General features: G+C 44.5%; 1 protein-coding gene across 1 annotated transcript; it reads left to right on the forward strand.

Annotated features, from left to right (window-relative positions):
• The first annotated feature begins 5,653 nt into the window (after nucleotides 1–5,653).
• On the forward strand, nucleotides 5,654–7,854 carry LOC146062591 (uncharacterized). The gene is made up of 2 exons (XM_083174678.1): nucleotides 5,654–6,389; nucleotides 7,242–7,854. Exons 1-2 carry the CDS (start codon nucleotides 5,973–5,975, stop codon nucleotides 7,812–7,814), a joined length of 990 nt encoding a protein of 329 aa, XP_083030804.1. The 5' UTR covers nucleotides 5,654–5,972; the 3' UTR covers nucleotides 7,815–7,854.
• Nucleotides 7,855–13,966: the final 6,112 nt, after the last annotated feature.

Here is a 13,966-nt window from a genome sequence, read left to right on the forward strand (position 1 = left end):
ATAGTTACAGTCAATAGGTCGACACCAAAAGTTCAACAATCAGTAAGTTTACATTAACAAAAATTCGACATGCACTAGGCTGACAGAGACTAAAGGGCAGGGCCGGATTTAGGGGTCAGGCCGCCCCTAGGCACAAATTTTTGGGCCGCCCCCTGGACCCAGAGGGAGGACACTTTTGAAATGTTTAAAATAGGTCAGAGTGGAGGGAGGGTACTTGTGTAGTATCACGGCTCCCACGATGGGCATCGTATAGTAAAAAATCACATCGCATCGCATGCGATCGGATCGCATGTGATTCGATCGCATGCGATTCGATCGCATGCGATCTCTTGCGATTTTGATCACAAATGCATCCAAATGCATTTCAATTAGCAGGAAACATGTTAAATGCACCCCAAATGCCATTTTACACACTGTACCACCCCCACTATCAACGCCAACCCGAAGCGTGGCGAGCGGACGCGGACACCAGTGAAGCACGCGAGGGGACGCGGATACCTGGGAAGGTATCCGCGTCCCCACGCGGGGCTCTCTGCGCTCACCACGCTTCGGGCTCGGTGGCTCGCTGCGCTCGCCACACTTTCTATTCTCAACTCCACCCCGATGTGGATAGTGGGGGTATGAAAAGGTCGTAGGACGCGTACTGCCGCCCTTCGCGGGCTCGCTGCGCTCGCCACGCTTCGGGTTGGCGTTGATAGTGGGGCTGGTACAGTGTGAAAAATGGCATTTGGGGTGCTTTTCACATGTTTCCTACTAATTTCAATGCATTTGGATGCATTTGTGATCAAAATTGCATGCGATCGCATGTGATTTTTTTTTAAAATGCATCAAAAAACGGGAAAAATCACATCGCATCACATGCCATCTCAGCCTGGCCCCTGGCCAGGCTGACTGGTCGGTAGGGTTAATGCTTTGGCCGGGGGGACTTGTATAAAAAGTCTCCCCCCGGCTGTGGCATTACCCTGCTGGCTGGTTGTGCCTGGGGCTGGTTCTTGAAATACGGGGGACCCCTAGTCATTTTGTCCCCCGTATTTTGGGAACCAGCCCCGGACCTGGAGCCTGGGGCTGGTTGTTAAAAATCGGGGAACCCCTATTTGTCAGGTTCCCTAATTTTGAATTACCGGCCCCGGCTCTGTCAGCCTGGTGCTGGTTTCGGCTGTGGGGGGGACCCCACGCCGATTTTTTTTTAAATTTATTTACTTTTCTATTTTTTTTTACACTCTGCAGCCTGCACGGATCTGACTGATCCGTGCAGACTGCCTGTACGAATTCGTATTAGCGGCCGTATATATGGCCAGCTAATACGAATGGTTACACCATCGGAGGGTTACAAAGCAGTCGTATCTGACTGCTTTGTAATTTCCCCTCCGGAACACGACTTTGCATACGACAGAAACAGTCGTATGCAGCCGTAGGGGAAATACCAATACGAAAAACTAGGTTTTTCATATTGGTAAATTTCCCCCATGGAGCCTTATTCTAGTTCACTCTTTCTGACAAAATCCTTCTTAGATGGACAAAACCATGTGCACTGCAGGGGGGGGCAGATGTAAAATGTGCAGAGAGAATTAGATTTGGGTGAGTTATTTTGTTTCTGTGCAGGGTAAATACTGACTGCTTTATTTTTACACTGCAATATAGATCTCACTTTGAAGTAAAACCCCACCCAAATCGAATTCTCTCTGCACAAATAACATCTGCCCCACCTGCAGAGCACATGGTTTTGTCCATCTAAGAAGGATTTTGTCAGAGTGAACTAGAATAAGGCCCTTGGTGCCACTGGGCTAAAGTACTGTAGGTTGGTTAAAATGAGTTGCTCATTTCTGAAGAGCTTCTTATTATCATGTATAAGCAGCCCCAAAACTTCATTCAGTTGTTAGGAGGAAGAGGATTAAAACACATTCAATAGGTTTTATAAACAGTGTATCCATGACTGCATCAATTCATAGTTCTCTGTATGACAAGTGAATGCGTGAGGCATTGAGTTAGAAATGATTGGTTACTGGAAATTCTTGTTATACAAGAAACATTATTGAGTGGTTTGATTTATATTTGCTGTATGGTCTCCCTGCATTTGAATGGGTTACTTCTAGCTGCTCCGTTTTTCCACCTACACTTTAAAAAACATACGGGTAGGCTAATTGGCTGTTAGCAAAAATGGAGCCTGATATGAATGTGTTTGTGTGGGAGAGAATTTCAACTGTAAACCTCAAGGGGACAGGAGCCAACATACAACCTCTATTTCTCTCTCTGTTTATCTATCTATCTATCTATCTATCTATCTATCTATCTATCTATCTACTGTATATATGTATGCAATAATGCTGTGTACACACGGGGGGCGATAGGGGCTGAAATCGCTGGGAATATGGTCGCTGAGCGACCATATTGCCAGTGATTGGAGTGTGCACCAGCGATAAATCGCCGGGTGCGCGCTCCCGTTTTCAGCCCCTGAATGGTCGCTGGTCGGAGGAGCATGCTCCTCCGACCAGCGACATCCCCTGCCTCTTCTCCCGGCAGTGTTTAAATTTTCATCTGCGACCATCTCTGGTCGCAGATGAAAATGGGACACGGGGCAATATGATTGCTGAGCAATATATTGCCAGCGATCATATTGCCCCGTGTGTACGCACCTTAAGTTCTTGATAAAAGCCGAACTTGAACCCCTAAGTGGTCTGAGTGTTTCTTCATAAAGCCCTGCGAGTGCCGCCTATTCTCCAAAATGTGACTGTATATATATATATATATCCAATTATGCCGGCACTCCAATATTCCAGCTGCTCCGGTGCCACTTCAGTAAATAATATACGGTCCAAGAAAAGAGCACTCAGGAGACTTGGCAACAATCCAACCAAACTGTATTGAAAAGGTATGAACGTTTTCAGGACCTAAGTGCCTTCCTCAGATACCTACACCCTGAGGAAGGGACTTAGGTCCTGAAAACGTTCATACCTTTTCAATACAGTTTGGTTGGATTGTTGCCAAGTCTCCTGAGTGCTCTTTTCTTGGACCATATATATATATATATATATATATATATATATATATATATATATATATATACATATAGATATATAGATCTATATATATATATAGATATTATATATATATATATATATATATATATATATATATATATATATATATATATATATATATATACTGTGTAGATAGATAGATAGATAGATAGATAGAAGAGGACACAAGAGAAGGGACACTCCATAGTTCATAAAAGATTTATTCAGATATGAACACAGAATCCGCAACAATAATACAATTGCTTGTACCCCAGTGAAAAGCTCTGTGGGCTGGTTACCACAAGATACAGTATGTATATAACGACCAGGCATAAACTCCTACTTCTGTCCGAACAGCTGCCGGAAATCGCTTCCTCCAACACTGACGTGTGCTGTGGCATACAGGGAGCGGGTGTAAAAGGCAGACACAGGTGGAGGTACCCAGGGTACAGGTATGAGTGTTTCTAAGGGTGAAGTTTGTCAGGGGAGCGACACTGACATCACTAGCTGTCCCTCTTATGCAGCAGCAGAATCAGACAGAATGCAAGCAGGAGGGTATGCTGTGCAAGCTGAGACACAGGAGTATTAGGTGTCATGAGCTACCAACAGAGTTTCCCAACCAGATGAGAGATAAGCTGGCCATACATCAGAAAGATCGATCTTAAGATCGATTGCGCTCATGATTGTGTACAATTTCCCTTGAAATCCCCAGCAGTCCTTGGTGGTTTTTGGACACACAATCTACTCACAATCCATCATACAATCAGTCATACAATCCATCTTCTGCATGATTATGTATACAAGATGTGCACACAATCTGCATACAATCCATCATACAATCAGTCATACAATCAGTCATACAATCCATCTTATGATTGATTGTATGATTGTGTACACAAGATGTGCACACAATCTGCATACAATCCATCTTACAATCGATTGAGATTGTATGATTGGGTACAATATCTTTCTGATGTATGGCCACCTATAGGACAGTGTCTGGCTGGGTGTCTGGGTATTATGAAACTATTATTTCAAATATAATATTCACCATTGGATTAAATTTAATATGCATAATCCATACATCCCATCATGACCTAATCCAGGAGGGACAAACTGCCCTGTACCTGGACATCCTTAAGTTATGATGCAATCACATGTACAGTAGTTAAATACCTTTCTTATCAATTAACTAGTTCAACACAGGTGACGCCAATCAAATATTAAGAGTGAAATCCATGTAAACAGTATTTGTCCCTCCTGGAATGGGTCATTTTGGGAGCTATGCATAATTTAATTTAACCCCACCATGACCACTCTCCACCTGTGCACCCCTGTTTTAGTTGCCCTGGGCACTTAAATGCTTAATCTGGCCCTGGTGGGTTCCTAACATTAAATGTAATTGCGGGCACAAGATTCCATCAAGGCAGCTTGGCCAGTTACTCCAGAGCAGCATGCTAGCTGAAAGGCTAATGCTGGGTACACACCAGGACGACTAGGGCACGATTCTGTCAATTTAGATCCAATTCCGACCGGTTGTATGCAGATTGTATGTACTATCGTGTGTTTTTGACATTTATTTGATCCGATTCCGATCAAATGCGCGTTCACGCCGCTCGTTTGGTCGCATCTTTGGTCCTACGTGCTGCAGGTAGGATCCGTCAATCCCAGGCCGACCGACCGTCAATCGTATGCAGATCGTGAGTGTTTTTTGCCGCCTCCGTCGTCCGTCCGTCGGTGCGTCCGTCGTTTGATCCAGCCTATTTGAGTGGCATTTCCTAAACACTCCCCCGGCGCCATGTTTTTCCACATAGCAAACAGCGCTGGCGCAGCAGTTGGACTCTCCTTCTTGTCTCATCTCCCAGAACAACAACCTGGTATGTTTGCACTCCCAATGCTCTTCTATGCATGCCCACTGTTGCCACCAATGTATATAGTGTGTATAAAGCACTGGTTTGGCAACCGTGCACCCGACCATGTCACTGTTTTTTTTGGGTGGGCCCCATGTCTGTGTGTATACATATAACCAATGTCCACCATTGCAGTATTCCAAGCACTCCTCTCTGCTAGGCCCCATTCACCTGTGTGTGTGTGTTTGTGTATATATAGATATATATACATAAACCATTGTCCACCATTGCAGTATTCCAAGCACTCCTCTCTGCTAGGCCCCATTCACCTGTGTGTGTGTGTTTGTGTATATATAGATATATATACATAAACCATTGTCCACCATTGCAGTATTCCAAGCACTCCTCTCTGCTAGGCCCCATTCACCTGTGTGTGTGTGTTTGTGTATATATAGATATATATACATAAACCATTGTCCACCATTGCAGTATTCCATGCACTCCTCTCTGCTAGGCCCCATTCACCTGTGTGTGTGTGTTTGTGTATATATAGATATATATACATAAACCATTGTCCACCATTGCAGTATTCCAAGCACTCCTCTCTGCTAGGCCCCATTCACCTGTGTGTGTGTGTTTGTGTATATATAGATATATATACATAAACCATTGTCCACCATTGCAGTATTCCAAGCACTCCTCTCTGCTAGGCCCCATTCACCTGTGTGTGTGTGTTTGTGTATATATAGATATATATACATAAACCATTGTCCACCATTGCAGTATTCCAAGCACTCCTCTCTGCTAGGCCCCATTCACCTGTGTGTGTGTGTTTGTGTATATATAGATATATATACATAAACCATTGTCCACCATTGCAGTATTCCATGCACTCCTCTCTGCTAGGCCCCATTCACCTGTGTGTGTGAATAGCAATCTGCACAATAAAATGTATAGTGGTTTTCATAAAAGTTTATTAACATTTTAAATACTTAAAACATAAGAACTAGGTAAACTGGTAACTATAACTATAAAAATTTAAATATGAAACAAAACATGGGTATAACTATAACAACTAAAATGGTTTTATCTTTTTACAGTCCCAATGTCCAACGCAAAGGAACAAGAGTTTTTGGAAGGGTTTATTGAAAAATATCGTACACACGAATGCCTGTGGAGAACCAAATCCAAGGAGTATTCAAACAAAATTAAAAGAAACCAAGCCTTGGAGGAGTTGGCACGCTACAGTCTTCCATTTCACCCAGAGGCCAATGTTGAATGGGTGAGGAAACGCATCCAGAATATGCGCACGGTGTTCTTAAAGGAACACAAGAAGATGGAGGCTGCAAAGAAGTCTGGTGCTGGAGTCGACGAGATGTATCAAACATCGCTCTGGTACTATGACCGGTTGACATTCACCCTCAGCCAGGAGTCGATGAGGACAGGAGTAGTCCTTATGGTCGAACAGGAAAACCAAGAAGTCGCGGCGCAGGAGGAGGAGGAGAATTCGCAGTCTGCATCGGTGAGTCTATTTTTTTGGCTATCTAATTGATTCCTCCTGCCAATCCACAGCGCCCTCCCCATTAAAGTAGGCCATGTACTCTTCCCTCACCTGTTTGGCTCGTGCACTCCCTGTGTAGCGTTGTGTGGGGGTTTGCAAGGAGGATATCTGCACTACCTCCTCTGGCAGTTCTTGGTCTTCTTGGAGTGCTGTGCCTGTAGCCCTTTGCTGTGTGGCTTTTCTGCGGAGCAAATTGTGCAGGACACAGCACGCCGTGACAACCCAGTCAATTTTGTCCACCCTCAGGTTAATGGCAGTGTGAAAAATGCGAAACCGGCTTGCCAGGATGCCAAAAGCATTTTCCACAACACGCCGTGCCCTGGATAGCCTGTAGTTAAAGATCCTTTTGTCATGGTTCAGGCCCCTTTGCGCATATGGCTTCATGACATGCTCGTGCAGGCCAAAAGCCTCGTCAGCCACAAAAACAAAGTTAAGCCCCTGTTTAGTTTCCTGGACAGACGGCAAGTGAAGGGTGTTCGCTATGAGCCTTTCGTAGAACTTTGTGTCCTTGAAAGTGCCACCATCCGATGCACGGCCATTCCTTCCTACATCCAGGAAGATAAACTCATAGTTGGCATTCACCACAGCCATTAGTACAATGCTAAAATAGCCCTTGTAATTAAAATAGTAGGAACCACTATTGATAGGCTGGGCTATGCGGACATGTTTGCCATCAATGGCTCCACCGCAATTTGGGAAGTTCCATCGCTGTTCAAACTCCTCTGCGATGACTTTCCATTCATTCACGCTGGTAGGGAACTGAAATTAGAAGTAAATAGAATTGATTAGTAAACATGTTCAATTTTTTTACAGCTTGGTGACTACCCACCTGCAACCCCAGACCTATCTGTCCTATCTGATAATGCATGCACATCTAACGAAGTTCCTACTCCGGCACGCACTCCGCCACCCACCCTGGAACCCACTCCACCACTCCCCCGTGCCAAAAAAATGCGTGGCAAAGGAAAAAAAGGAGAAGCAGCGGCACATGAAGAATTTATGATGCGGGCACATCAAGTCCTGCAAAGAAACCCGGACAAACATGACAACTACTTCACTTATGTGGCAGAGTGTGTTCGCAACATGGCTCCTGACCAGCAACTTACTTTTGAAAAGTTATGCATGGAGTTGGTGTATAATGGCAGTTTAGGGTATCTCAACAGTGGCACTAAAATAGTTGGCATTGGTAGTGCACCAGACACACCACTGTCATTAGAATCACCAGTGCCTACTCCGCCTGCCACCGTAGCAGGCCAGTCGAGCACAATTCCAACACATACCCAGTCAACACCTACACAGCCTTCTCAACCCCCCCAGTACCGTCAATTCTACAGTTCTTTACTGATAGAAGATCCAGAGTGTCCTGTTTTTGAGGATCTGTCTTAAAAAATAGGCTACTTTATCATTTACCATCGACATGGTCTCAGCTGCAGGTATGTGATGGCCACTGCTCACATGGCGTATGGCGCACATCAATGGGGCCGGGACCATTGCATCTGCGCCATGCGCCATGTGGGCCGCAGCCTTTACATATCTGCAGCAGACATCCTCTGCCACACAAGGGCCACAGTGTGTATTTTTGTTTATTTATATGCTGCTACCTGTACCTGCATTACCAGAGGGAGAACAGGATTCTCCTCAATCTGGATAGCAAACTCCATTTATTGCCCTTTTTTCTTTGCCAATAGTATGGGGTACTGTGCGGCAGACATGGTCTCGGCTGCAGGTATGTGATGGCCACTGCTCACATGGCGTATGGCGCACATCAATGGGGCGGGGGCCATTGCATCTGCGCCATGCGCCATGTGGGCCGCAGCCTTTACATATCTGCAGCAGACATCCTCTGCCGCACAGTACCTTATCCCTACTGTTGTAAGGGCATGTTCCAGAAGTTACCAGAGTGTCTTTTGTCTTGGTTTTCTACATATATGCTGCTACCTGTACCTGCATTACCAGAGGGAGAACAGGATTCTCCTCAATCTGGATAGCAAACTCCATTTATTGCCCTTTTTTCTTTGCCAATAGTATGGGGTACTGTGCCGAAGACATGGTCTCAGCTGCAGGTATGTGATGGCCACTGCTCACATGGTGTATGGCGCACATCAATGGGGCGGGGGCCATTGCATCTGCGCCATGCGCCATGTGGGCCGCAGCCTTTACATATCTGCAGCAGACATCCTCTGCCACACAGTACCTTATCCCTACTGTTGTAAGTGCCTGTTCCAGAAGTTACCAGAGTGTGTTTTTTGTTTTTTTATATGCTGCTACCTGTACCTGCATTACCAGAGGGAGAACAGGATTCTCCTCAATCTGGATAGCAAACTCCATTTATTGCCCTTTTGTCTTTACCAATAGTATGGGGTACTGTGCGGCAGACATGGTCTCAGCTGCAGGTATGTGATGGCCACTGCTCACATGGCGTATGGCGCACATCAATGGGGCGGGGGCCATTGCATCTGCGCCATGCGCCATGTGGGCCGCAGCCTTTACTTATCTGCGGCAGACATCCTCTGCCACACAGTAGCCCGTACTTATTGGGAAAGTTTAAACTGGGTCATACATACTTAAATCTTTATATATAGTGTGTGTTTTTGTACAATATCTTTTATATATGGTATTATAATATATTTTTGTTGACACAATCTATTTACTATTTTACATGTTTTAACCATGAAAGGCCTAAAAAACCTGTTTCTGTCCTAGGCCTAAATTATAAATAAAAATATTTTGTTTGCACAATAAAGTGTACAGTGTATATTTCATCCTTACCTTGCAATACTGGTACTGCAGCACCTTCACAATGGCTTTGCAGGTCTCCGGGATGATGAGGCCCAAAGCTTGCGGGGAGATGAGGGATCCAAACTTTAGGTCAGCAAGAGACCGTCCTGTCGCCAGAAACCTCAGGGTGACCACCAGCCGTTCCTCAGCAGGGATAGCCATGCGATACTTGGTATCCTGCTTCTCGATGTGGGGAGTCACCAGACGCAGCAATTCCTGGAATGTGGCATCATCCATCCTCAAGAAGTTACGGAAATCGTCTGGGTTATTCTCCCTGATGTCCCTGAGCAGTGGCATGTGCGAACGAGTCTGACGCTGAAGTAGCCACTGCTTTGTCCAGCATGATCTTTCTCTCCTGCGCTGGGCTCTCTGACGCCTGAGCTTCAAAACTGCATAATAGAGCAGGTACTGTTGCTGGTGACTACCCATCACTGCATTCTCCATAGTGCAGGGTTAAAAGACACTTTGTAATGGCAGGCAAAACAAAGTAATGTGTAAATAGCTATGTCCAGCGTTCAGCAGGTATAAACCAAGCCTCACTAGTAACAAAGCAGAAATACACTGGTTTAAAATGGCTGCTGCTATTCCTATCCCCCTCTGCTAGTCCTCCCCCTCTGCTAGTCCAGCCCCTTCATTCAAATTTCAAAGGCCCATCTGACGACGGTCGCATGTGTTCTTGCAAAAAAAACAAAAACCAGCGATCCGACCGTCTTAACGACCATCGCGGGCGCATCGGGATCGGATCTAGATCGTTCCGCAAAAAAACACAATTTTTGCTAATCGTTTGCTGGGGACTGCCTGGGAGCTCCCGGGAAGTCCAAGGGAAATCGTTCCATGGTCGTCTATCGGTCGTGAACGACGGTGGTCGTCCTGGTGTGTACCCCACATAAGGCAGGCATTCCCAACCTTGGTTCTCAAGGCACACTAACAGTGCAGCTTTCAGTGATATCCAGGCTTGAGCACAGGGTAAAATGTCATCCTAAAGAAACCTGGCGACTCATGCCTAAAAGTGACAAATTATATACATTTTTAGGACTTACCATCAGTGTGCCTTTCAAACAGGGCAGGTCTAAATGGTATGACTCCAAGATGAAGGAATTCAATCCCTAAATGTACTATATACACAATATAGAGTATGTGCCCGAGGTCAATCCTTTTAGGTGCAAAGGGATCTTGTACCCCTAATGGGCTGATGTCTGCCTGAATTTGTACAAATTGATGAGAGCTCTGTGGGGCAGCAAGCACTGTTATTCAAGTTCAGGCAACTGTAAAGTGCAACAATTGTCGCAATAACTCTCAGAAGTTCATTGCATATAATTGGATTGACTACTTAAGCCATACCTCCCAACACGACCCACTCCAGGAGGGACACAATGCTCTGTTTCTGGACTTCCCTCTTAACTTATGATTGCCATCATCTGCTTTATAGATAGGTATATGTGGCAATAGCGCCCAAATCTGTTAGCGTAAAGGGTGTTACTATTGGTTGATTGGACCAATAGAGGGTTAATGGGACTATGGGGAGCTGCTGCGTATAGGGTATGTCCAGTACCCTGAGAAATTGACTGGAAGGAAAGGTAATACTTAGCACTCACCCTAAAGTGTGGGAATCTATCTGTAAGAGAATATCAACCACTAAAGAATGAGAGGTAGTCAAAGATGTAAAATGAAAATGGTTTTTATTAATTAATATAATTAATTTAATTCCACATTAATTATATTAATTAATAAAAAACATTTTCATTTTACATCTTTGACTACCTCTCATTCTTTAGTGGTTGATATTCTCTTACAGATAGATTCCCACACATAAGGGTGAGCATTAAGTATTATCACCTGCTTTAAACAGGTTCATTGATTAGAAGGGTGCTCAGGAGCGGCTGCGTCATGACGCTGCGGCATCAATGCGTCAATATGCAAATTACTTGGCAGGGAGGCAGTGGACTCAGGTGCGGCCGCATCATGGCATCATGATGCTGCTTCGTCATGGCGTCAATATGCAAATTACGTTGGGGGCGGCACGTCGCACAGTGAAGCCCAGGACTCGAGGCAGCGAGCTCAGCACTACTGCAGAAATTTCTGAGAACTTTCTGCACAAAATCGGCCCACATGGCCATCGGCCCTTCTGGCATTTGCCAGAGGTATTCTTAAGCTTAGTCTGTGTGTGTGTGTGTGTGTGTGTGTAAATATATATATTGTGCACAAAAATGTCACCAACATGCTAATGAAAAGTATAAGAAAGAACTGAACGTGATACACGACGGTAAATTAATTAGTGAAAAAGTGTCCTCCTCCTTTAATATTTAAATTTTATGTTTCTCCATAGTTCATATTAAACCAAAAACAAAGCGTTAATTACAGAATATTGCATCAGAGGATCTCCATGACTACGCTTGCGTCTCATTGAATAAACAGCACTATTTCCGGAAAAAGAGGACCAGGATCCTAAGAGAAAGATCTGCGTTCCAATGGAGAAAACTTCCGCGCTCCATAGACCATCAACGTGAAGACGTACTTCCGGTCCATGAAGAGCTAGACCTGCGCTCCAGCAATAGAGACTGCTGCGTTCCACGAACGGCGAGACATGCGTTCCAACGGGATTAACTTCCGCGTTCCACGGACCAACAGTGCGATGACGCACTTCCGGTCCAGCCTAACTATCTGAGCGGATCACGGCCGCAATTACCTCGAAATAAAAGACATGTACCTTAAACCACTAACAAAGGAAGAGCCCGCACATTCAATAAACCTCTACTGGCACTTGCTAAAGCCTATGTACAGCGTGTTAATAAAAACTAAAAATTGGACACTTCCGCTTCCGGTTTCTAACTCCACCCCCATGTGATCACAGACAGTATATAAATCCCAACTGATCACACCTAGACATTCTGCTCCCCTTGAAGAAGTCCATAAGTGGACGAAACGCGTCGGGTCCACCTTCTAATCCTTCCTGCCACTGAGCCGAGACTACTGCTCTACCTCCTGGTTTTTAACCAAGGAAAAGGACTTCCGCTTTTTTACAAGAAACTACTTTTTTACCATATATCCAGCTAAGTACTGACTTCAGCTCTTAGAGAAATATACATATCTCTCTCAGATATACAGCAATTGATGTTGTTTTACGTGTAATATTTTGCTTACCTTTTCCCACTTGTTCCCCCATTGTCTTCCTTCCTTCCCCCCACCCCCACCTCCCATCCGGATCAACTTAGAATTGTCATAAAATTTGTTTTGGTTGTGAAAAGTTGTTCCTACTTATATTATACAAATTTTATCGTATATAATTTTATTCTTTATATCTTTATACAATAAACATTTTTTATATATGTTTCTGAATATATGTTTAAATTCTTCCCATAAGAATTAACATAATATTGTAAGGCGCCTAGATTCTCTCTATACTCTCCATATATATATATACTGTATATACATTACCACACAGAGGGCACTCAGTGGACTTCCAATAAATAACAAATTTGTTATTCATTGGAAGTCTGTTGAGTGCCCTCTGTGTGGTGATGTAATAAAACTCTTTTTGTGTGCACCTCGGCCATTGCTGCTTCAAGGGAGTGCCGACCCTATGTGGAATATATATCTATATAGATATACATATATCTTTCTATCTATCTATCTATCTATCTATCTATCTATTTATCTATTTATATATATATACACATATATAGTGAAGGAAGAAGCGGCACTCAGGGACTTAAAATAAAGAAGTGACTCTTTATTAAATACTTCTACGTTTCGGTTTGCTGACAAACCGTCATCAGGAATCAGTTTGTCAGCAGACCGAAACGTAGAAGTACTTAATAAAGAGTCACTTCTTTATTTTAAGTCCCTAGGTGCTGCTTCTTCCTTCACAATCTACCAATTTGCTGCTGAAGGCACCGGGCACTATAGACAATTGGACAGAGTGCCGGATATAACACATGCTATATATATATATATATATATATATATATATATATATATATATATATATATATATATAAATATTTCAAGGAATCCGCACTCGTATCGCATCCAAAGAAACAGGGGGGTGCTCCACAAAATGAATGAACATCAAAGTATAGTGGAAGTAGAATGGGCACTCACCAAGGTCTAGGTAATCAAAGTATCTTTTTTATTTGCATCAAAGTGACATACCATCTGACGTAACGACACGTTTCGGTCTACACCAGACCATCATCGGGAATAGCACAACAGTGGGCAAACATCCAACAGAAGAGCAACCTGACACTCAGTTAGTGTTTCTTCCGACCCGCTCACAATGACGCGGGGGGGCACGACCCGCTCACGATGTGCACCGAGAGCGGGTCCGATCCGATGGCGACCCGCACCCGGGAGTATGGTCGTTATTCAGATCCTACCTGCTACAGGTAGGATCTGAATAACAACCGACCGACCCACGGGACCGCGCATCGGATCGGTATCGGTCCACACCAGGACAGAAAAGGGCCCAATCACCACACAATCTACATCCAATCGGTCAGAATTGGATCTAGATTGATGGGATTAGACCCTTGTCATCCTGGTGTGTACCCAGCATAACACGCAGCTAAATACAGCGGGTTCGCTGCATTAGCCACCGGTGTCGCTGTTTGGGGGAATCCTCACCATCCTGTGATGGCAAGGATTCCCCCTGAACGTTGAATTGGGTGAGCGGCCGGCGAGGGTGCTAAACAGCGAGGATCGTGGCGAGCGGCATTGAATACTACCCATTGGCTTTATGGGCCAATTCAGGTTGGATCAAT

The sequence above is a fragment of the Crinia signifera genome, chromosome 3, assembly GCF_055691185.1.
Source record: "Crinia signifera chromosome 3, ASM5569118v1, whole genome shotgun sequence".
Lineage (NCBI taxonomy): Eukaryota > Metazoa > Chordata > Amphibia > Anura > Myobatrachidae > Crinia > Crinia signifera.